This window comes from Notolabrus celidotus, chromosome 24, assembly GCF_009762535.1.
Source record: "Notolabrus celidotus isolate fNotCel1 chromosome 24, fNotCel1.pri, whole genome shotgun sequence".
NCBI lineage: Eukaryota > Metazoa > Chordata > Actinopteri > Labriformes > Labridae > Notolabrus > Notolabrus celidotus.
The window spans coordinates 3,266,332-3,289,295 of NC_048295.1; the positions used below are offsets into that span (position 1 = coordinate 3,266,332).

At 43.8% G+C, this 22,964-nt stretch overlaps 1 protein-coding gene across 3 annotated transcripts in view; it reads left to right on the forward strand.

Moving 5' to 3' along the window:
* LOC117807957 (receptor tyrosine-protein kinase erbB-4-like) overlaps positions 1 to 22,964 on the forward strand; it is a 223,996-nt gene that overhangs the window by 172,030 nt on the left and 29,002 nt on the right. For 2 of the 3 annotated variants that reach the window (XM_034677300.1, XM_034677298.1), the window contains exons 15-20: positions 2,708 to 2,862; positions 5,804 to 5,848; positions 9,151 to 9,283; positions 16,746 to 16,868; positions 17,899 to 17,997; positions 22,537 to 22,719. In XM_034677300.1, coding sequence (XP_034533191.1) covers positions 2,708 to 2,862; positions 5,804 to 5,848; positions 9,151 to 9,283; positions 16,746 to 16,868; positions 17,899 to 17,997; positions 22,537 to 22,719 — 738 coding nt within the window. Of the gene's footprint in view, positions 1 to 2,707; positions 2,863 to 5,803; positions 5,849 to 9,150; positions 9,284 to 16,745; positions 16,869 to 17,898; positions 17,998 to 22,533; positions 22,720 to 22,964 lie in introns of all 3 variants that reach the window. The other variant, XM_034677299.1, reaches the window with a different exon arrangement.

Below are 22,964 nucleotides of genomic sequence, written 5' to 3' on the forward strand. Positions count from 1 at the left end.
CCTCACGATACTTCCTGAAGGTAAACTTTCTCTGTTCAGATTAAAAATACTCCCCATTTTTCTGCCGAAGATAGGCTCCTATCTTGTCGGCGCTAAAGTGAATTTCCAACTTATTTTTGGGGAGTCTATCGGTCTTGTGCGCCGGATTTCAGAAGATATAAAGTGCTGTGTTTGCAAAGGTGAATGGTAGGTTAATGGGAGGAATGATGAACTACTGTGGCTACTTCTGGAGCATGCTTTTGGCAAGCACGCATACACACACACTGAAAAACAGCAAAATGAGATTAGTTTCTGACCTTCCCGTAAAGTCACTTCTAAAGTCTCACACCATGACTCGCTCAAATGTTCCAATTTCTCTTAAAATGCTCCAAACTACATTTTTTCTTCCTTTGGCGTGTAAACATGATTTCAATCAAGCCATCTGGGGAGAAAACAAACACTCCAGTTTTAACAACTGGTGCAGAGAACACATGCCACATGGCATGAGCCAAAACAAACATTTCTTTGTCTTTAGGAATGAATTTGGTTCACTTTTTTTACTGTCAAGATAAACTCAGAAACAATCACAACCATTGTTTTCCAAAGAATATTGTGGGAGGAGAATCTGATTCCAGAGAAGCTTCGAAAAATAACCAAATGCAGGGAAATAAAAAGTCAAAGCAATGAAGAGAAACAGAATCCACTCACACGTTTTCAATAAGTAATCTGCAGATCAGTAAACACAAGTTAATCGCAAAGTCTGACTGAGAGTTAGACTTTGGTTCCAGTGGCGGTTCTAGACCAATTGTACTGGAGGGGGTCAGGCTGGGGCCAAGGGTGTTTTCAGAGGGACACATTCAACCCTGGCAAAAGAGACTGAGAGGGACAAGGACCAGCTGAGAACACAATGGAAAACATCAGTGCATCCCTATATACTAGACATATATACTACTGTGTAATAGACCAACATGCAGACTGACAGCAGCTGTTTACACTCAACATGAGTCCCTTAGCGCTCTAAGGGACTGGAACCAAGTGCCACACGCATGTGTTCCGCCTTTAACATCGGCGCGATATTTTGGTGTGGAGACGGGGGCCACAGGGGGGTCCAGGTTCAGTTTTACAGGGGCACTGGCTCCTGTTGTCCCCTCCCCAGAACCGCCACTGTTTGGTTCTTGCAGCCAAGTTCAGGTACTGGACTCAAATATTGAAGTATTGTTTCAGTGCTTCTGATTTTTACTTCGTGTAACATTCATGTTAAAATACCTGACTCTTACTTAACAGTGATGAAGAGGTTAGGGGATTAGCTCTTCGTTGGATTCTTCCTTGTGGTCTTTTTCTTCAGCATCTTTCTTTAATTTTTTCTGTTCTTCTCTGCCGTCCTCTTCTTCTTCTCAATGTTCCTGTTCTTTATTTTTTCTTCATCTACTTTGTCATGTTCTTTTTTCTGTCTTCTTCATCATGGTCAAGTTTCTTTTTCTTCTTCTGTGGTCATCTTATTTAAACTTCATCTTCCTCTTCCTCATAGTTTAAGACTAAAGAAGCGTAAAGTCTGCTCAGTCCACCACCAGGCATGGAGGCTATTTGAGACACACTTGCAGTGTTACATTACAGAAAGTTGTATCTAATGTGCCGCATGACTTATTTAGTGGAATTCAGCAGTCGCATGAGTAACCTTTTATGACTGTCCCTTGAGACAGAGGAGGAGGAGGAGGAGGAGGAGGGAGAGAGAAGGAGTGATGAAGAGCAGGAAAAGGGAGAGGGGCTCCTCAAGGATGCAGAGAGGCTGCTGACTTTGAGATGCTGGTCACAGTTGAGTAGTAAATAACACCAGAGTCAATCATCCACAGGTGCTCTCGCACACAGATACACATGCACACCGCATCAGCGGACATACTTGAATGCATCCCGACATCTGTATGCGCCTCGGCTCGCGCACACACACACATGCGCGCACACAAACACGCGGAGTGAGAATAATGTTTATTGATGGCGTGTGGCTGAATGTGTCAAACTGTGAGGAGCTGTCCGTCAGGTCACGGCGGTTGTCATTAGCAGCAGAGCACGGCGGCGAAACTCAAACACACCAGTGACGCACAGGGAAAGTTTGCACATTTCTATCACACTCATATCGATTTAATCGCCTTGGAATCAAGAATAAACACACACACACCGCTGGGTTTTACTTCTGCTACATCCATTCACACACATGTTATTTCCCACCTTACTTATTCATGATCCAGCTGCAGCCGCGCTCAGTTACAACTTGTCATCTCCTCCATCATACTCCATGCGCTGTACTTTGACATGACCTGATTCCTTATGCATGTTGCCAATTTGAAACAGGGGGAAGCAGCGGAATACACTGCATTGGATTCTGATCCGCACATTATAAATCACTGAATGTGATTCATGCAGGTGCTGCCAGCTGCATTAGCCGCGGTAGGGAAGTGGGTAAATTGACATGATTTGCCAGGTTTGAATTTGATTCTGTTCAATTCAATTCTCCCCCTCGTACATTTCTCCACATCTCCATCCTTTCTTTTTGCCTAATCTCATTCTGCTCCCAAACTTTTCTCCTGGCGGCTTTCTTTTACCATTTTGCCAAAAAATGTCCTCTCTGTTCTTCCCCCCAACTTTCTCCCCTTCTTACTTTTTCTTTATTCATCCCTTGTCTTCCACCCATCGTCTCATCTCACTCCTCTGTTCTCCTCTGCTCTCCTTTCAGGGTCCGGACCAATGTGTTAAATGCCTCCACTTCAAAGACGGACCCAACTGTGTGGAGAAATGCCCCGATGGGCTACAAGGCGCCAACAGTTTCATCTTCAAGTACGCCAAGGCCAACAACGAGTGTCATCCATGCCACGCCAACTGCACCCAGGGGTAAGGGAGGGATGACAGCGAGAGAGAGAGATATGTGTCTAAGTATGAAAATTCATGTTTCTTTTAAGGATTCTCTCTCTTTCGTCGTTTCGTAATGCCGTCTAAAGCTTTACCAAGACGAACTGCAACGAAAGAGAGAAAGGGCAGGAAGATGACTCAATCTTGCAGCCGCAAGATTTCCCCGAACAGCTGCCTTCAGGGGGCCCTTGGGTTAGGGGCAGAATGCATTGACCCTGAAGGCCATGAGTAGTGGAGTTAGATAAAGTATGAATGAAGGGATGGCTGCAGAGAGACGGTGGCTGGAGGGGAAATATGAAACGAGCTTCTATTGGAAAAATGCATGAGATAAATGACAACACACATTTAATGAAGTTAGAGCTAATTATCTATGTGAACAAACCAAAGTTTTAGCTTAGTACAGAGACTCCTAACAGCTCTCTTGTCATATATCAGGGTGAAAAAGTCAGTTTAGTATTTTACTGGCAGCAATCAGAGGGGTGTTAATCTCCTCAAAGGCACACATCAATCAAGACACTACATGTGAGGGACTTGATGATAGGACCGCTAGATTTCTGACCACACTCAGGTTTGGAAGCTCCAAAAAGAATAAACACACACGCACAAATGTGGAGGTCAGAACAGGACGTTCTTTCAGAGGCATGAAGGCCGTTGATCCAAAGAAAATCTTCCTTCTTTTGGTACAGACATCCAGGGTTTAAGACTTCATCCTGCTCGCTCTTTTGTAGACACTCGAGCAACAGCTTTGAATAAAGCGGGGAGCACACACGGGCACAACATCATGAAACTAAACAGTGGCGTTAATGGATTCAATGTGTCGTCTCTCAAGCAGCAGGAGGTCATTTTATTTTGACTGAGCGATATGAGGGCGTCTATAAAGAGAGAGTGATTCGCTTTTTAAAGAAGAGATGAAGGATGCACGGGTGATAAAGAGAAAGCACAGATGTGAGGTCGTTCTTCCTCCCGTGACAGCTTTCACTCAGACACACACACACCACTTCCTCATTCCTCAATCCGTCGTTGGCATGACAACACCTCCAGCATGCCATGTCATTGTATCCTGCCCTCCAGCAATAGGGCGCTCTGGATTAACATCAGGACGGAGGCTGAAGCCGGGTATCTGATGCTATGAGCCAAAGTGAGACTTAACAGAGGTCAAAGGTCAGTGTCGGGCAGAGAAAGGCGCCGTCAGAGATGCTAAAGAGTCTGTATGTTAATCAGACGCCAACAGGAAGTGAGTTACTGTAACGTGCTGGGGTTATATGCAGCCATGTTTATGAATCATATCTCCGTCAATTTTGGACCAAGAGACACGATGCACACGCCGTATCTTTAAAAACATTCCAAATTAATCTTTCAGAGGATTGCATCATTATCTCTGATGTCATCATAAATAAACATCCAACGCTGTGAATCAGAGAAAAGAGCTTGTTTATGCAGAACTCGCTCCAGAATGATCATTTTTTTAAAAAGTTTTCTTGGATATCAAAGCACTCCTGTGATACTTTTCTGTACATCCATAAATGCATTTAGGAAAAGGAGCCGTGTGATGCTTATTCAGCATACTTTTTGATTCTGCCAATTTGACTAAATATGAGCAGGTAGCAGCTTAGAAATGAGAGCTCGAGTGGAAGACCACAGCCTATGGTGTGTAGTAAAACTGCTGCATATCTGAGACATAGTTGTCTGAATGTTTGAGATGTAGGAGTGAAGACACGGTGTCAGAAGCACACTGCACTACTTTACTGAAGAAGAAAAAAAAGGATGCTAATTTCAAGGACACAGAAACACATGTTTACTCGCCTCCAATATATTTTATCTGTCAGACCGCTCTTTCGTTCTTGTTGCATCCCTGAAGGAATTGTGTTACACTTCTGCACACACCGGAAAACACACGACAGTGACCGCAGACACTTCTCGCTCTCTAATTAGCTATTTGGCGCCCCATTTAATTGACAACGAGGCAAATTTGGACGAGCCACAGTTGTCACTGTTTAATCCCAAAGTTAGCACATTCTCCTAATTTGCTAAGTAATTTGTTGTGTCTTGCAGTTTACACACGCTCACACACACACATGAATACACACATTCAAAAACTGTTCTCCTGTGTCTCCCCTGCTGTTCAAAGCCATCTACTCAAGGAAGATAGAATTAATGAGCAACTAGGAGTGTGCTCTAATCACATCCTGCTTACCTAACGCTAAAAAACTCCTCTTCTGAGTGATTGTGTTGTCAGGCTTTGAATGTTCAGGTAGTAAGAGAATAAATGAGAGTTTTTTTGTCTGTGGAAAGATGATATTAAGATGGCATCAGAGAGAGAAGGTCCTTGAATCAGAGTCCAATTAAAATAGACGTTTTTAGTTTTAAAAATGAAGGTCCTTCATTCTGTAGTTGTTGGATAACAGACTTCCAAATGCTTCCTGAATCTTTGCAGAGCCAAATTAAAGGTAGCTCATAAAAGCCACGTCTCTGGCCTTTAGATAAACCTTAGTCCAGTATTTATTCTCCTATTGGCTCTGTTTTGTTCTCCATCAGCTTAAATGTTGTTGAATCTAACATAGATAACATCTGAGACATTGACTAGAAATAAGGACATAGCAGAGTATCAATCTGTGTGTTTCATAGCCAACTTAAAAACTCCCTACTGCAGCTTTGATATAGAAAAAGCCCAGTGAATCCGTATGACACAGGACGAGCGTCTCATGCCAAGAAAAATCCATTTAGATATCACCTGGAACAAACAGGAACCACGCTTCCTCCCTGTCATTTTGACGTGTGGTCAGCCGTGCCCGGGATTCAATTTTCCACAGGTGCCTTCCCACTGACAGCTGACTGACGTTGGAGAAAGACAACATGAGGTTTACTCATAACCCCGGCCCAGCTTTAATGGACGCTCTCTCTGCTTCTTTTTTCTGCCCTGTAGGTGCGTCGGGCCGAGGCTCCAAGATTGTGTGGGGATGATGGACAGGTAAGGAATCACCGGGAGTATTTGTGGTGTGGGGGTGTGAGGGAGACCACCATCAGATCCTGCCACTACTTGTTAAAGTTTCTCGTGATGCTCATTAACAAGAGTGCAGGGAGTTCTGGGAGTTATAATTGAGCTATGATTGGAAATCCTCTGTTCTAATCTGAGCCTTATATGAATGTCGCAGTGTAATCTGTGCCCCTGGTAGTCTTTAATTTGTGCCAATGGAACCTTTGGGAATCAGTCAAAAGTAATCACATTAATTGTTATCAGTGTCCTGATGATGATTATTGTTAGATATTTGAGTTGCGTCACTATGCCACCTCTCACTTTCACTGCTTCAAACCTTTGACTCAATCAAACATGGATGTAGTCTTTGTACAGTCACCATATCACTTACTGCGACACCTTCCCCCTTGCAGCAGTTAAAGGCATTAAAAATGACACTATAAAAAATGTCAATCTTTTTGCTAATGCTCTCTTAAAGCTCATAAAAAGGCAGCACTGTTAATTTGAGTGTTTCATAACCGGTTAAAAACTCCTCACAGGAGCTTTAAATTCTGACTGCATGACTGAGAGGTCAAAACGGCCATATATTGATGGCTCTAAAATCAACACTATGTGGGATTGAAAGGATTAAAATGGATTGAATTTCAAAGTCATGTGACTCACATTGGACTATAAAACGGATTGAATTAAACTACAGCTCCTTTTAATACAATTATAATGACATAAAAAGAAACAAGAAGAAAGCAGAAGTACAGCAGAGTGTGAATGGCCTTAAGACACAACAAGAAGTCTATTAGCAACAAACATAAAAACAAGTGATCTCTACGATCGGAGCACATCGAAGAGTGACAAACTCATTAGAATTCAAGCATGCTCATAAAAGTGGGTCTTGAGAAAGGAGTGTTGACTCTCTGTGGAAAGCTTTCTGCTGAGTCTCCGGTCCCAGAGTTGCTCTTTTGCTCCTCTAATGGCATCAGTCTCCGACTCCTCTCGTGACCCCGTGTCACTTGTTCTGCTGCAAACCCTTTTCTCCTAATTAAAGAGGCTGTTTTCTTTGTCTTCCACCTCACCATGCCTCTCTGTTGTCTTACTGTCATCTTTTATTTTCCATTTCTTCTCCTCCTGTGCTCTACTCCACGTCTTTGACTCCCCTTCTTCTTGTTGTTTTTGTCCCTCCTTGTCCGTCTTCCCCATCCCCGACCTAATCATTACAAACTGCTGCATTACTATTCCCCACATGGCCGTATATCTCATTACGTCGAACCCCACAGCCTCTTGGTAAATTTCAAGCACCCCTTTTTTTTTTTTAGGTTGCTCACAATCGATACGGCAGACGCTGCGGCACCTTTCCCCACCAAAGCTCCTTGGTACACGAGTCTTCCATTAGCCACTAATGGCCTCCACAGCTAATAGAGTTTTGAACTTCAGGTATCAGGTAGAGGCGGGTGTTATTTTGCATTGTGTTGGAGAAGAAAAACAGAAAAGGGCAGAGAAGATTCAAGCTGTGGCACGAAGGTGGAAATGGAATACAAATGGGAAAGAAAGGATGAAGTGAGGAGAGTATTAGAAGGACAGAGTGGTAGTATAACAGAGGAGACGAGCGCAGGAGGTATGTAAATGGCAAATGCATTAGCGCCTGTTATTAGTGAAGGAAAAGAGCTTTTAACTTCCAACCTTAAGGCTTGCCTTGAGCAGGTTTTCCCAAGAATATTCAGAAGTGATTTGTGGAGGATGAGCACTCTCATTTGAATTTATTTGGAATGAAAACAGATGATAAATTATGCTGGAGTCCACAAATATATAACAATGAAGTAAAGCGGGGAAATAATGTTGTCCAAATTGTCTTAATTATGCTTAATTGTTGTAGAAGCACAAGTTAATGCTCAATGTTTCTAAATTAGAGGTTTTAAAACCTCAAATCAAGAATGGAGTCCAAATCATCAAAAACCAAGACGTTTAAAAAGTTTATTTTTTGGTGACTTCAAATCTGCAAGCTCAGATTTGATTCACTGTCATTCAAGCAGTCTTTTTAAATGAGAGTTGAACATAAAGATACATTAATTTGAGGTCAAAACCAAGCGATGACCTCAGGTATCCAAAAGTGAAGCCAGAGCAGACGTGCAACAATCTGCAGTTCCATTAGTGTCCACTTGAGGGTGTCTGAAAGCTGAAGAATCCCCATTAACACTCATACGCTTCTCCTGCTTGTCTAAACATGTCTACAGCCTGGTAGGAAACAGGGTTCATTCAAAGGCTGAGAGATGTACATATATTTGCATAATTGGGGGCGTGGTTTAATTGACTGACAGTCGGTCGCCTCTATTGAAGCCTGCACGTGACGTCACATAGACTACATCCATGTTTTCTACAGTCTTTGGTTAGAACTTGAATTCCTGGGGGATTAAACCCTTGCAGTGACTGATGTTAGAAGCGCTTGATGTCCTGCAAAAAGTTTGAACATGTAGCAACAAAAAAAAATCCATGGATTTATTCTGAAAAAAGCCTCCAAGGAAATATCTGAAAGTTGCAACAAAAGGATCAGACTGGCAGCAACAGGACCTGGAGAGGTGATAGACAGATATATCAGGAAGTCCACTCGCGTGTAGCACAAGCTGCAGCTTCTCCAGCAGCTCTGATAATGGGACTGCATACCCTCAAAGGCTATTTCCTCTGACCTGTAAAAATGGAAGCATCTCACACTTGGAAGAAGCGGCATGCTCTTTGGCTTCGGCCTCTTTGGACACACAGTGGTGGAAATGGAACCCTTTCTCAAGCAAGGAAAAAGCAGATGTGTGCTGGGGAGTCTGGACTTGTGTCTGTGCTCTTAAACTGAAATGCAGAAAGAGTGATGGGAGATGTAGGAGAGGTGGAAAGTCGTTTGAACTCTGGAGGGTGGAGGGTGAGACATGAGCTTTGTTCATTATGAGCAGAGATAAGCTTGTCCAGTGTTTGCCCCGGCTAAGGATGCTTCTCTTTTAAAGCTCCCTGTTGTTTTTTCCCATTGGCTCCATTGGCATCAACAAATCTCTCAGATCGATAGAAATGGGCCACTTGATTAGAGTTTTGTGGTTATTTTGATCAAACATTTCCAGCATCAGTTTCCTCGGCTGCAGCCAGTCGAACTGAAGATTCAGAAAGTACAGAATGTGCCAAGAATATCTTTCCAGTCTAACAGCAGGTTAGAGAATTTGTCAGCATTGGCTGATGCTTGCACTTTTTTATCCAAAGTGCCTTTTTAGTTTCTTAATGTTTCAGCAACGTTAATGCTTCCTCTCTCTTCCCTCTTGTCTCTACAGGACACCACTAATAGCAGCTGGCATTATCGGCGGCCTATTCATCATCGTAATCCTTGCGCTCAGCGTGGCCGTTTATGTCCGCCGCAAGAGCATCAAGAAGAAGAGGGCCCTGCGGCGCTTCTTGGAGACAGAGGTGAGAGGGTCAGGGGTCGAGAACTTGAGAATCACACGAAAGATTGAGCTTCATGGATCGATTTATTCAGGAGCAGCTCTTGTTAGTCTTCACTGGGACTTTAAGAGACAGAATTGTGGATTGAATCATTTAGAAATGTTTTTTGCCCTGTTTTTATCAACCAATTACCGCAGTGTAATGAGTTTCATTGATCCCACAGAGGAAATTTGGTAATGGTTCCCTTGACTTGCTCTTAATGTGGCAAAGTTTCATTAATTAAACCAAACAAACGAGCTCATCCAGGCAGGGGAACTGGGCTTTAATATGGTTTCTGCTCTTTAAAGGGACTTTTTGGGGTTTGAGAGTTCGTTTGAGATCCTTCATTGAGTCCAGGGAGGAAATTGGGAAACACTTCCTCTAAATGACTAATAATACAACAAGGATTCATAAACTCAGGCTCTTTAATGGGACTTCTCTGCTCTTTGGAAGGACTTTTATTCTTCTAGCTTATTGTGGTGTTGTTATTTTATGATTTCAAGAAAGAAATGAAGGAGTTTTGGCAAAGTTTCATGAATAAAACTAAAAACATGAGCTCAACAACAACTTGAATGGGACTTTTCAACGGTTCTCTATTCTTTGAAAGGACTTTTATTTTCCTAACTTTTTCCTTTGTGCTATATTTCACTTTTCCTGTATTCTTTCCAAGAAGGAAACTAAGAAACGCTTCCTGTGGACAAAGAAAACTTAACAAACAAGCACAAGCAGGCACTTCAAATGGACTTTAGCATTCTTTTCTGTCTTTGAAAGGACTCTTATTTTCTTAATGTCTTTTGTGTTGTGCATTCTTTAAATCTGTTTTGGATCTTTTACTTCAAAGTGCTCTTTTCAACATAGATGCCAACCAGACAAGACTCATAAGCAAACCTTGAAACACTAAACCTTGGCTGTGGTGCTCAGCCAAAATTTCAAAATTATGCACGGCTGCCATCGCCCATCGATCCGGCCTTGAAGACGGTTCATTTCTGAGAAACACAAGAGAACCGACGTGGACTTTATTTTCAGAGGAGGAAGTCAAAGATTAAAGTGTAGGTGAGCGCGGGGTTTATGTGTGCATTCACGCTCCGCTTGATCACCTTTGTGCTTTTTACGAGTCGTTGCTCCTTCCTGTGGTTCCTCCTGTGTGTGGGCAGGCGGCTCTGTTATCCCCGCAGGTCCGCTGAGTGGCCTTGCCTGCAGGAGCGGGGCAGGCTGCTTGTCAGTCTGCATTAGTATAATTTACAGGTAGAGGCGGCAGTGTTATAGACAGCTGTCAGGCAGGAGACGAGGAATCTGAAGAGGGCGGCCATGGGCAGTTTCTGCTTCATCCAAGACGCACACATCCATCTTAATCAAGCCGGCCCTGTTCCGACAGCCTCTTGACCGGGAGGGAAGTCTTCAGTCCAAGCAGATTCACTAATGTACTGTCAGAGATGAGGAGGGGCTGGGGAGGAACAGGATTGAGGGGATCTTCTTGACCCCCGTGTATCTCCCTGTGTGAAGCAATCCTGTGACTGACTCATCATCCTGCAGAGAGAAACATGAAACCAAGCCAACCAAGTCAATTTCCCCAAGCCTCCGAGGTGACCTAATTGGGTGTAAAAGTAATTAGACATAATCAAATCTTTAACAGTCGCAGGTTGGCCCGAGGTTTTGGACACACTAACCATTAAGAGGAGGTCAAGGGTTCAGGCCTCACAGTGGACGCTGTGGACGCACATTAGCAGCCTTGTTGTACTGTCCTGATGGTGACACCGAACCTGCTCTGGTTTTTGTAGGTCGTTCAGTTTGAGGTCATTAGCTGAATGATGAGGAACAAGTCTGTGGAGCAGCAACTGGAAATGTCATTACCTGAGAGGTATGAATTGAGCCTGCAGGGAAGTGGAAAAGCAATCTGTAGCCTCCGTGTGAGGTAACAAAATAAGGGGTTTCAGGTGGAGTCTGTATGAGTGGACGGAGCTTCTGGTTTCAAAAGTGAAGCCAAAGCAAACATGCATTCTTAGAGGGCGACCTTAAGACTCGTTATACCATGTCTTTGTTATAACCGGTGATAACTACTCTTTTATCTGCTTTTTTCCCACTAGTGTAGTCGCCCCCTGTTGGCTGTTTATATAAATGCAGATTTGAGACGCTTCTAGTCGGTTTAACTTTTAAAAAGTGAAGCGGTGTCTGCTTGTAGTACAGCCTGAGTAGAACACTCCGAGCCTGATTTTGTTGCACATTTCATAAGGTATCATGTCTGGAGTTCAAATTCACTTGAATATATGAATACGTGCTTTCACACACTCCTTCTCCTCCTGTGCACTTTAAATTTGAATACTCCTCTCTCTCCTTTCCCAGCATACTGAAAACCTGCGTTCCTTGCAGCCTGTATTACACCTACCAGAGGCTCTCTTTTTTTTGGGTCTGATGAAAGCACACGATAGGCTTTTAGGACAGGCTGGCGAATGTGGATTCTCTATTCAAACGAATAATATAGTCGAGTCTGAGTCTGTGAATGGAGATCAAGCTTGTCAGGATGAGGGATTTTGGGGACGGCGAAGGCTCAGGGACTCCCCCCGACTCTCTCCCTCCCTCCCCTTCTCTCTCTCTATCTGCTACAGCGTTTATTTTCTTTCTTCTTTTTTTTTAAACAAAGCACTCACCTTTGGGTGTCAGACAAGGGGGGGAAAGATGCTTTCAGTGCACGCTGTCAGAACGTGATCTGAGCGCTCAGACGGTATTTCCACATCAAGGACATGTGTGAAGGCTGCTGCGCTGCGTTGACTCACAAAACACACCTCTTTATTATTTTCTTTGTTATACTTTTCTCTTTATCGTCTTCACCTTCTCCGTTTTCTCCGCTTTGATCCCTATTTATCCACCTGTCTTTCTTGTGAACAGTTTATTCTTCTATCTTTTAACCCTGTCTTCTGTTTTTTTTCTTTCCGTCTCACCTTGGAAGAAATATAGACTGATAAAAAAAAAGTCTCACACTGTGCTAGCTTTTGAAGACGCCCCTGAAAACAAATTGCTTTTTCTCAGAAAGAGACGGCACACACAGCCAGAGCCCCCCCCCCCCTCCTCTCTTTTGCAACACAACCTACAGGCCTTGACCTTTGACCCTAGTCCAATGAAGCAGGACTAATGCACTTGGAATTGCCCCCTTCTTCTTGTTTTCCTCCTCCAAGGTCCTCTTCCAGCTGCTTTGTACACACATCAACGGGCCATGTGAGTGTTTCAGCACCACAGGCTGTGGACAGCTCCCATGCTGCTCACACGCTCGCACAAGAAGGATTTCAGCATTCAGGGATGCTGGACAGCTCCTGTTGTTCGCCCCTGAGGGCAGGCTGGCTGAACAGCGGCACGAGATGTCATTACAAATGCATGTAGTGCAGGCGGGGGTTGTTCAAATACACTGAACCCTATGTTAAATTTTGAGCAATATAGCCGTGATTTAACAGACGCTAGATCTGTCATGTTCAGACTCAGAGATGTGAGGAGAATAACTTCGGTGTTTAGATCAAACTGAAACTGAAGTAGAGGAAGAACGTGCCGAAGTTAAGAGGGATTTTATTATGTTTTTGTCAATATTCAAGGATCCAATTATTCACTTCTCTTTGTTTTACCTCGCTCTATTAAAACATGTCTAGTTTTAATTTTAGTAAGTTTTCTCTGTTGGTTCAAATTAAAGCTGAATGATATGAGCAATATTAGACTTCAACAAATATCAAGACGGAGTAATAATTCACTGAAGTTAGGATGAGTATTTGCATCTTTAAAAAGCAATCTTTGTTAGTGCAACTCAGACTTTAACTCTGCAAAAACTCAAATCATAGCAAGTGCATTTGTCTATTTCTGAATCTTATTTCAAGATACTACATCCCAAAAATCAGGACTTCATTTCAGAGTTTGGAGGTCTTTAAAAGTTAGAGTTACTCATGATTAATAACAGAAAAGTTGCTCTTTAAATACAGAGGCGAGATTATAAATGATGACAGTGTTGCTTGATGAATCCACTGATGAATAGAAAGAACGTCCTTGAACAATGCACTCAGAAATATTCTGTTGTTTCAAAGAAGAAACAATAAAATGTCTCACTTTCTCCTCAGACACCAAATCCAGGAAGAAAACATGTCTGAAATATACGGGAGCTAACGGTCTGTTTTGTGATCCAAAGTGCCTGCAGCCAGTACGTTCAGCTTTATAGTTTAATTACTGTTGTGATATGAAATTAATGACCTGAGAGGCAGTATTTTAAGGAGCTAACTCTCATGCATTCATGCCACATCTGTCCTGCTTTTAACCGTTATATAACATGTATAAAAACACATTTTATGAGCCTCTGAAGACCGTTTTAAAAAGAGGGAAACTTCATCGCCTCCCTTTTAAGTTCTGTAAGTTTGATTCTGTTGAATCAACAGAGAGCTCAACATATTGAACCAGAAAAGCTGCCTTTCATTTGGTCCCGGTTTCTCTTGTAGTTTGAGCTTTAAGCAAACGTGTAGCATTTTTTTCCACCTGATTTTCTATTCAGCCAGCGCACAAATGTAGCGTTTTATATGTGTAATGTGAACATTAAAGCCTGTACCCGAGGGTCCACAGAGCAAGTCTTCTGTGTGGCGACAATGTTTACTTATTCAATCCAGAGTAATTCCGTGAATGTATTCCAGCTCGAGGCTCAAACCTGCTGCCGGTAGTGTGGTAGTCTGGTGTACATGTGCTGGTGTGCTAATGTGCTGTGCATCTGTCAAATGAAGCATCTGAATCCTCTCCACTGCACCACCGGTGGAGCTCATTTGTGCAGCGGCGTGCTGCATTATTAGCGGGTAAATAAAGTGGCGTGGCGAGTGTGTTGTGAGTGAGATGGAGCTCAGGAGAGTTTTTAGAGACCGTGGCTGTGTGTGCGTCTTATTTAATAGAGCTCTCCTCATCAGGCCGGGTCCAGCCGAGTCTTAATGAAACAATAACAGCTACAGCCAGTCACCATCTGCTCTTAGCTCCGCCGCTCTCTGCACGCTCTCCTCCTGAATCGCTCCATTTCTCTCCTCCGACAGCGACACTTTTCTTGTTTCTATTCATGCTGTGAATACGCAAACAAGCTGAACTCTGCCCAAACACCGGGCTGATGTGATGAATGTGACCCGAGCCTGACCTCCTTTCTTTAGCAAACACAGTTAGTGAGCGGTTTTAACTTCATATTAACATCTAATACAAATCTCAAAGCACTAAAGTGACTATATTGGTCACCCTGGGTCAACCTGCCTCTATAAGATGCTAAACACAGCTAATGAATCTATTCATACGGTTTCAAAGGAAGGTCTAAATGCTATCTTCTGTGAGAATATGAAAGAAAAAGAAAGTGTTTGTGCAGTGAAATGTGGACTGTAAAAGAATACTCACTGACACAGGGTTTGAACTGGAATTTAATATATATATTAATATTATTTTGTCCTTTCTATGCCATTATCTAAGGGGTCAGATCGCCTGTTTTCTTCCAATTTCTCGAGTTCACAAAGCATAAAGTTACACTGGTTTTTAATTTTATCATAAAACAGATGCCAGAAGTTCTCTAAAAATCTCTTTTGGTTGAGATAAGGTTGGATTCTGTTTGCATTGAAGAAAATAAAGCTACCTCAAGGTCCATGAAGTTGCTTTTCTGAAGATTTTGGCCTGAATAAATTGTCCTTGATGATGCTTTTTATAGAAACTCAAATTTAAGGTCCCGTGGAGGGAAAAGAAAGCTCCAAATGTTGGCCTCCAGTAACTGTACTGACCTCCAATGCTAGCTAACAGTTGAAAGTCCTGCAGAAAACACGAGGCCAAACTTATCTCAACTTTAATGAAGAATTTTGAATTTGAAAACTCCAACAAAGCACAAATTGTTTGCAAGTGCTGCTGAGCGACCAGCAGGGAGCAGCATTAGAAGTTCTTGTCTAATAACAGACAATGAACTCCCCCCTTATGTTAACTCTTCGCTTCCTTTTCCCTCCTGTCATCTCCTTCACTTCCCTCACTCCTCATGCCTCCCCTTCTTTCTCTATCTACTCACTCACTTCCTGCTGTGACATCTCAGCAGGCCCCTAAACTCCGCCCCCCTAGGCCCCGACCGTTACAATGGCCATTAAACGACGTGTCATTGGCGAGCTGAAGGCAATGTCATCCATTGTTTGACGGCCGCTTGATGGTTTTATATCGGGCTAAATAAGTGTGTGTGTGTGTGCGGCTGACCGGCTGATATATGAGCTCATTATATTGTTTGATGGCCGTGGTCGAGCGAGGTGATTATGCTGCTGATAAACCACAGCAAACGAGAGACTCGATAGGCTGATAGGCTCATTAAGACGCGTATTGATCAGCCGCATTGACTTCTTATGTGTGTGTGGCTGTGTGTTGATAGTTGTCAATATTTCTGCATGTGTTAGGGTGCTGTGATGCAGTCTGGTTGAGAGGTGTGAAACAAATAAACCATGGTGATACTTGAGGAGTGTTTTCAGGCATCCTTTTTTGACTTCAGCATCATTTAATTAAATCCAAGACCTTTTATCAAAGAAGATCACAGAACACAACCTTGTAGTCGACAGGATTCAACAGATATTTGACAGAGTAGCTTAAAAACATGCTGAGAAATGAAGTTCCTTTTCTCCTCTGTATTAAATGAGACTGTTCTTTACCTTTTCTTGACCGACTCTGTTCCATTGAAATACCTACAGTATGTATGTGAAGTTGTACGTGTGTGCAGCTGCCCCCTCCCTGCGGCTCAGATCTTTTCACAGCTCAGTTACAGGTGCCAACTCCTGCTCTTTATATTTAGTATCTGCGGTTTTGTTGAGCGTTGAGGCGGGTGGCCCTGGCCAGCTGCTGGGACGCTGTTCAGTGTCAGCTGTTCCTGGCAGCGCGGCAGAGCGGAGGAGGCTTGTCATAACCTTGAATTGGAATTGTTTTCTATGTGCACAGCTGGTGAGCTGCTACTCTTTGTCGGGTTGTGATAGCAGCCGACACCAGACTGTGATTTGTTTAGCGGTGGGCACGCCGCGGTCCACATTGGTAAGTGCCAGCTTTGATAGAACTTCACGTTCGCACCCTTGAATTATTTGTATTTCATGAGTTTTTGCAAAATCATGAATATCAGGACGGAGCAGCGGCTGTTTTTGGCTGCTTGTTTTATTTGCTGCAAATAAACCTCCAGTGTTCACCTCGCGCTCCTCTTTTTGGAGACTTGCTTTTTACTTATCCCTTTAAATGGAGCTGTCTCCCCCCGATGAACACTCTTTGAGAAACGCTTTTAGCATTCAGCGCACCGAGAGCAAGAGAGGTTAAAATATTCTGAGGTACAGCAAAAAGAAAAGCACACTTCAGGTTGTCAAAACAGAACCAGAGAGGCGTGTTTTTTATGTTTCTGGAACAAAAGCAGAACGGAGGATTGGGATAGATTGCCTAACATGAGACTGTGTTGTGTTTTTCCTAGCTGGTAGAGCCGCTGACCCCAAGTGGAACCGCCCCCAACCAGGCCCAGCTGCGGATCCTGAAAGAGACAGAGCTGAAGAGGGTGAAGATTCTGGGATCAGGGGCTTTTGGGACGGTCTATAAGGTAGGTCTGATTGTTACGCCCCTGAAAAATGAGGTGAAAGGTACAAACATTATTCACATTAAATCTAAGGAATTTGTTTTCTATCACGACGACAGCAGGAAGCAGGAAGACACTGCGGCTGCTTAACTGCAGTGTGCTGAAAAGGACAAAATAGCACATTAATTTCATGCCTGAATTACATCATAATAACGCATTAATGCTCACAGCTATAGTCAGTAGCAGATAAGATAATCAAATGATTTAAAAGCACTTTAAGGTTTTTTTAAAGATTGAAATCTACAGTTTCCTGACTGTCTCTGTATTGTCTTGTAATTCATCCTGTATGTTCAGATTTGCACGTGCCTGCAGGCGTTCAGGTGTGTTTTTAAAATCTGAAGGCGAGTGGAACACCGCCCTCTGGCTCATCCAACGCCCCTGCCTGACAACCCGAACAATAAGCGTGAACATCTCCCTTTGTGGATGTGTTTCCTGACAGACAGGAGTCTAGGGCGGCTCAAGGACCTGGAACAGAAACTGTGCTGTGCTTGCCAACTTCCCTGCCCTTGGCAAAATTATTCCCAGCGCCCTGAGTCACCGCAAACTCAGTGAATAAATACATTTGCATTTTTCCCCCCGGCTTTAAATTCTTCCCAATTACAATATTGATGGGCCAATTTAATTTTATAGACATATTTTACATTTTTTCGTCAGTGTTCCTGGTCCTGGACGAGGTTGGTGTGTTTCAGCAGCAATGAGCTCATCCAGTCCTTCATGTAAACTCTCAGATATGTAAAAAGAAATATGTCACAGGTTTAAAAATACCAGAATCATGCCTTAAGAGGAGGGAAGTTGCTTCCCATGAGGATCTGATGGCACAGATGAAGTTCATGCACACACAGACGCTGACTCAGCTGATCCAGATCTGTGTGGGAATTTTAGCAGGACAGTAGACCCCATTAAAGACAGGCCTCAATATCATCAGGAACCCTGGCTTGTATTCAACCATGTTTATAGAGACGGTGCATTTATGGTGATTGCCTGTATATTTCAGGGCATCTGGGTCCCAGAAGGTGAGACGGTGAAGATCCCCGTGGCCATTAAAATCCTCAACGAGACCACCGGTCCTAAGGCCAACGTGGAGTTCATGGACGTGAGTATTTATATGGTGGCAATTTGTGAGCGCTTTCTCCCCCTGTGTGAGCGTGTTGGCGTCTGAGCGCCCGAGCTGTAAAGTCCCAGCCTTGTCAAAGGGATGGCCCGGCCTGTCACTTTGTGGGATTGTGCATTCGGCGGTAAATTCTTATGAGAGCACCGTCTCAGTCAGAGCCGGTAATAAAGTGAACTCCGCCGTGTCGTACAGCCAGGCATGTATTGAACGAGACTCTATTAAAAAACAGCACTTGTTTATGAGATATGGCTTTATTGGAATCCAGGAGTGATGGAGGGGACGAGAAGAGGAGGAAGGAGAGGAAGCTGGAGTGTTTCCAATCCTTGCCATCTTATCTTGGTCACCTTACACTTCTCCTTGTGATCTTATCCATCTCTGTCCCCAAACACCAAACATATCATGTCTTCATTTTGCTCTCACACCAAAATCAAAGTTTGCAAGCTCTTGCAGAATGAAGGAGAAACTTAATTCTTCTTCTCTTCTCTTCCTCCTCCTCCTCCTCCTCCACCTCCTCCTCTCCTGCTCTGGCGAGGCCGAGGTGAAATATTTGACTGTTAATGACTCTCAGACGGCAGAATTAACACCAGGTTATCACTTTTAAGTGGTCACAGTTTGATAAGATTGAAGCCTGGCCCACACTAAAAGGTTTTAAAATCTGCTCTACCCTGCTGTATGCCTGTCAAATGTAAGAAACAGAGTAGTTGCTGAAAATCGTTACTGATAATACAAACCTCATGACTGATTGGAGCTAAAAACTCTGCAGAGTCTAAGTCACATCAAGTTATCCACACGGGTATAGCGACTGATTTCCATTTCTCCTCCCCAAGAGAGAGAGCTCATGTAACATGGCGACGCTCCCCGTATATTTCCCTTTCTGCCCATTCCTTCCTCTCCTCTTCTGTCCCTTCACCTCCCTTCTTCTTCTCTCTTCCTCTTTGCCTGTTCCTCCCAGCGGGGGTCTCTGTCCACCCAGAGCCAATATGCTCTGTCTGCCGGCTTGTTAAACAGCAATCTAAAGGCAGGCTCACGCCTCGCCACTGGGAAACTAGCCACTGGAGTGCCGGCTCCAAACACACTCCGAAGAAATCCACACACACGAAAACACACACACGTACGAAAACCTGAGAGAGCCCTCGCTACAACAAAAGCCTCCCCAGGTGGCGGCGACCTCGCGTACGATAGCCGCAGGGTGGTTTGCTTGTGTTGGCAAATATGTGAATTTGAATGAGGAGGTTGATTACTTGACATGCGAAATGCAAACGCCTCAATGTAATGCACTAATTTAATGTGTTTTGATGCATACACACTTTCAAAAACACATGCACACACATGCTGGAGCATGCACCAGTTTCACATTGCCAAGCCAGTCTATCACCCAGTGTGTGTGAAAGAGTGTGTGTGTGTGTGAATGGAAGTGAGCAAGTGAGCGAGATGGGAAAGGAGGGTCAGCCGGCAGTAATGGAGGTCAGCGCTCAGGGAGATGAGAGAGAAACCACAACACACACACTCACACACACACTCGCACACTTACACACACACGCACGGGTCCTCATAGAGTAGAAAGCAGGAGCAGGAGTTTAGCCCGACATAGTTTACGACTCCCGGGTCTTTGGGGATCACACAGTGAAGGAAAAAAAAAAAAAGCACTCCTTCCTTCTTTCTGTTACACACACAGATGTCGTCCTTCGCTCTCCCCTTTCCTACCTCCTTCTTTTTTTCTTGCCTTCCTCTCTTGATCCTGAGGTATGAGTTTTACTCGACCGGCAACCTTCAAGGCAAAGAAATGAAGTCAATGTGGAAGTGCTGAAAATTGCAGTTCCTTGAGTGTCCTCTGGAGGCTCGCTCATAAAGTGAGTCAATCCCCATCAGGCCCCTTATTAAGGCATCCACATTTACAGCAGAATTAAACATGTTCACAGCCTGGAAGGAAAATAGGTTTCTGTAAGACTAAGCAGAGTGTGCTGGACTCCTTTCTGCAGATTGATTTAATGTGTGTGAGTTGTTGAGGATTAATCACTGTTGTTAAAGCGTTTAGACCAATCAGAACACAGATGAGTAATAAGTAATAAAGCTGGGTAGTAAGTACTTGTAGCTTCTTAGTCTCTCCTGTAGGCTATCTCCTTAGTCTCATTCTCTGTGAAGTTTGAGAGCTAATTAGCTTGCGCCTTCTTGCTTTCCATCCTCTCTTGTCCAAATCCAGTCCCTTCTGGCTCAAGAGAACCATAATGCTGGCGTTTAAAAAAGCCAGGTTTGAGGTTCCACAAAGGCAAAGGACATATAAATGGGTGACATCACGGTGGCTGTGTTGATTATTTATGAAGTCTATGTTTGTGCCAGTTGTAGCGGTGGCTGGAGTCGTATAATGTGGGGCGGTCTGGGCAGGGAGCAGGTGGTTTTATGAAGCAGAGATGTAGTGGCACCACTTTTGGCCAGGAGGTTGTGTTTAAATCAGAGCACTGATGGTGCCAAAAGTCTCTCCATGGCCTTTAATACCCCTACTGTTTAGAATTAATCTACTCATACTCACACTGCCACCACTCTCCCTCTAAGCTCATTCTTTAGCATCTAAATTTAAAAAGGCACATCATCTATCTATCAGCTGCCCCAGGGCCAAGCCTGGATATATACCTCCTCGACCGTTAGCCGTATGCACAGACAGCGACAGAGTGTGTGTGTCCTTGAGTGTGCGAGTGTTTTAGAGAGCTGCCAAGAGAGTGTGTCCGCATGTGAGGGAGTGTGAATGAGCAAGAGAGGGGCAATGGGAGGCGAGGAGCAGGGCTGAAGTGAGTGTTTTTAAAGCGGTGACTCTGAGTGCAGCTTCTGCTCAGCCGTAATGCACATACACGCCGGGCCACGAGTATCAGCCCTCACCATCATAACACTCCATCACCAGCACACATCCTTCTGCTAGCTGCTCCGCAATAACAATTACCCAACGTCGAGTCCCAACTGTTCAAACCTCAATGTCCATCTGCTGCAGGAAGAAATGAGAGAGATGAGAGGGAAGCAGGGAAATGAAGAACACGGTATACCATGCAAGAGGAGCCTCTGAAATCAAACACAGGCAGCACCAGGCGTCAGTGTGGTGTTTTTAATTGTGTTGTCGAGAGATTTACAGTGGGAGAACCTTTGTGTTTCATACATGTTAAAAAATAGATGAAAAGGGCTGCAGCTTTGAAGGTTTCTGCAGGATTTTCTCGCTCAGTGTTAATACTCTGTGGACAGAAGCAGTTCATGCAGATGTAGTCGTCAGCCCACAAGGTTTAATTTATGCATTTAACTCCACCTCCAGCAGGAAGTCTGCAGAATACAATGCAGTGTTATCTACAGATAATAGATGCATGGACAGACTGCGAATTCTTCCACAAAATTAGATCCCATTACCACTCAATGAATGGGAAATTGACACCATTTGTTACTCACCTTGCAACCACTGACCTCAAGAGTCAAAATCACAGACTCAAAACTGGATCCTCTCAGGCCTCCATAAATACGACCATAAGAAACCTAATTTACTGGAAGTGCTCTCTTCTGCACCCCCAAAGTTCCTGATGTGCACAAAACGATTATACTGTGTGCACAATATAAACAAAGACAGAGAATATGAACCGGCATCTGTCGTTGATGATCCTGCTAAGGAAAGAAATTTAACTCACACAAAAGCTTCTTTAATGGTTGAAGCCTCTTTGCAGAAACACTTTCTGAATTTACCACAGAGTCCCATTCTGTTACCATGTGGTTAAATCAGAGGCTGAGTCACTAACGACTTTTGAAGAACACTTTCTAACTTTGTGATTGGACTGTGACGTTCTATTTTTGTCTTTGCATCTACAACTATAATTGGAGGGTGGGAATTTTAACAACTGGTTGCCCTTGGTACTAGAAATAAAAATGGGATGTTTGTTTCCCCAGACGTGTGACTCATAGTTGGTGCACTTCTGTTTTTAAAGGTCTGGATTCCTGAATGTTGAATCATCAGCACAACTCATCAACGACTTAAATAGAAAGTAGTCAGTTCTGGTTCATTCTGAGATAAAATATATAGAGGAAAGAGGTCGGCTGAAACTCCCTGAGTTCATCTTGGAAAGAGAGTCTAATAACTTGAAGTTCAGTTCTTTGAAAAGCAGACAAAGCGAGATCGCTCTTTACATTAAAGGTATTTCCAAATGTTTTTAACTCAGACCTTTCACTTTGAGTTCCATGAAATGTGCGTTTTGAATTCACCAGAGCTTTTAATTCTGCTTTGGCATGGAAACCTGGGCTGAGGTTCACAGGTACCATGCATTTAGATCCACCCACCTTTCATCTTTAGATTCATTAGCAGCTACGGTCAGTTCTGCACGGTGTCACATCCCTTTAAACTCCCACATCTGTTAATAGAGGATTATATACCTGGTGCAGCAGGTCGGTTCAGGGATTAGCATCTTTTAAATAATGTTAGCAGCTGAACCTTCTCATCCCTTCAATGCAACAATCTTCTTAGTCCCCCTTTGTCCTTTTTTTGCGCCTCTCACCCAGGAGGCCCTGATCATGGCCAGCATGGAACACCCCCACCTGGTCCGTCTGCTTGGCGTCTGCTTGAGCCCCACCATCCAGCTGGTCACCCAGCTCATGCCCCACGGCTGCCTCCTCGACTACGTGCACGAGCACAAGGACAACATTGGATCGCAGCTGTTGCTCAACTGGTGTGTCCAAATCGCCAAGGTAAGTGGAAACAATCAAGTTAAAGAGGATGGCATCTGTTGGTGCTGCTGTAGTTGGTGTGCGACTCGACTGTTGTGTTGGCGAGTGTGAGGGTTGTAATGTATTTTCACAGAGCTATTTGGAACTCAAGTGGAATGGTTCACTTACACAGGGTGTCCGTGTTTGTGAAGTTGTAGTGGCGTTTGAATAAAATCAATGCAACATGAACATGAAGAATGAAGGAGCAGCAGTTGTCGTCGTAACAA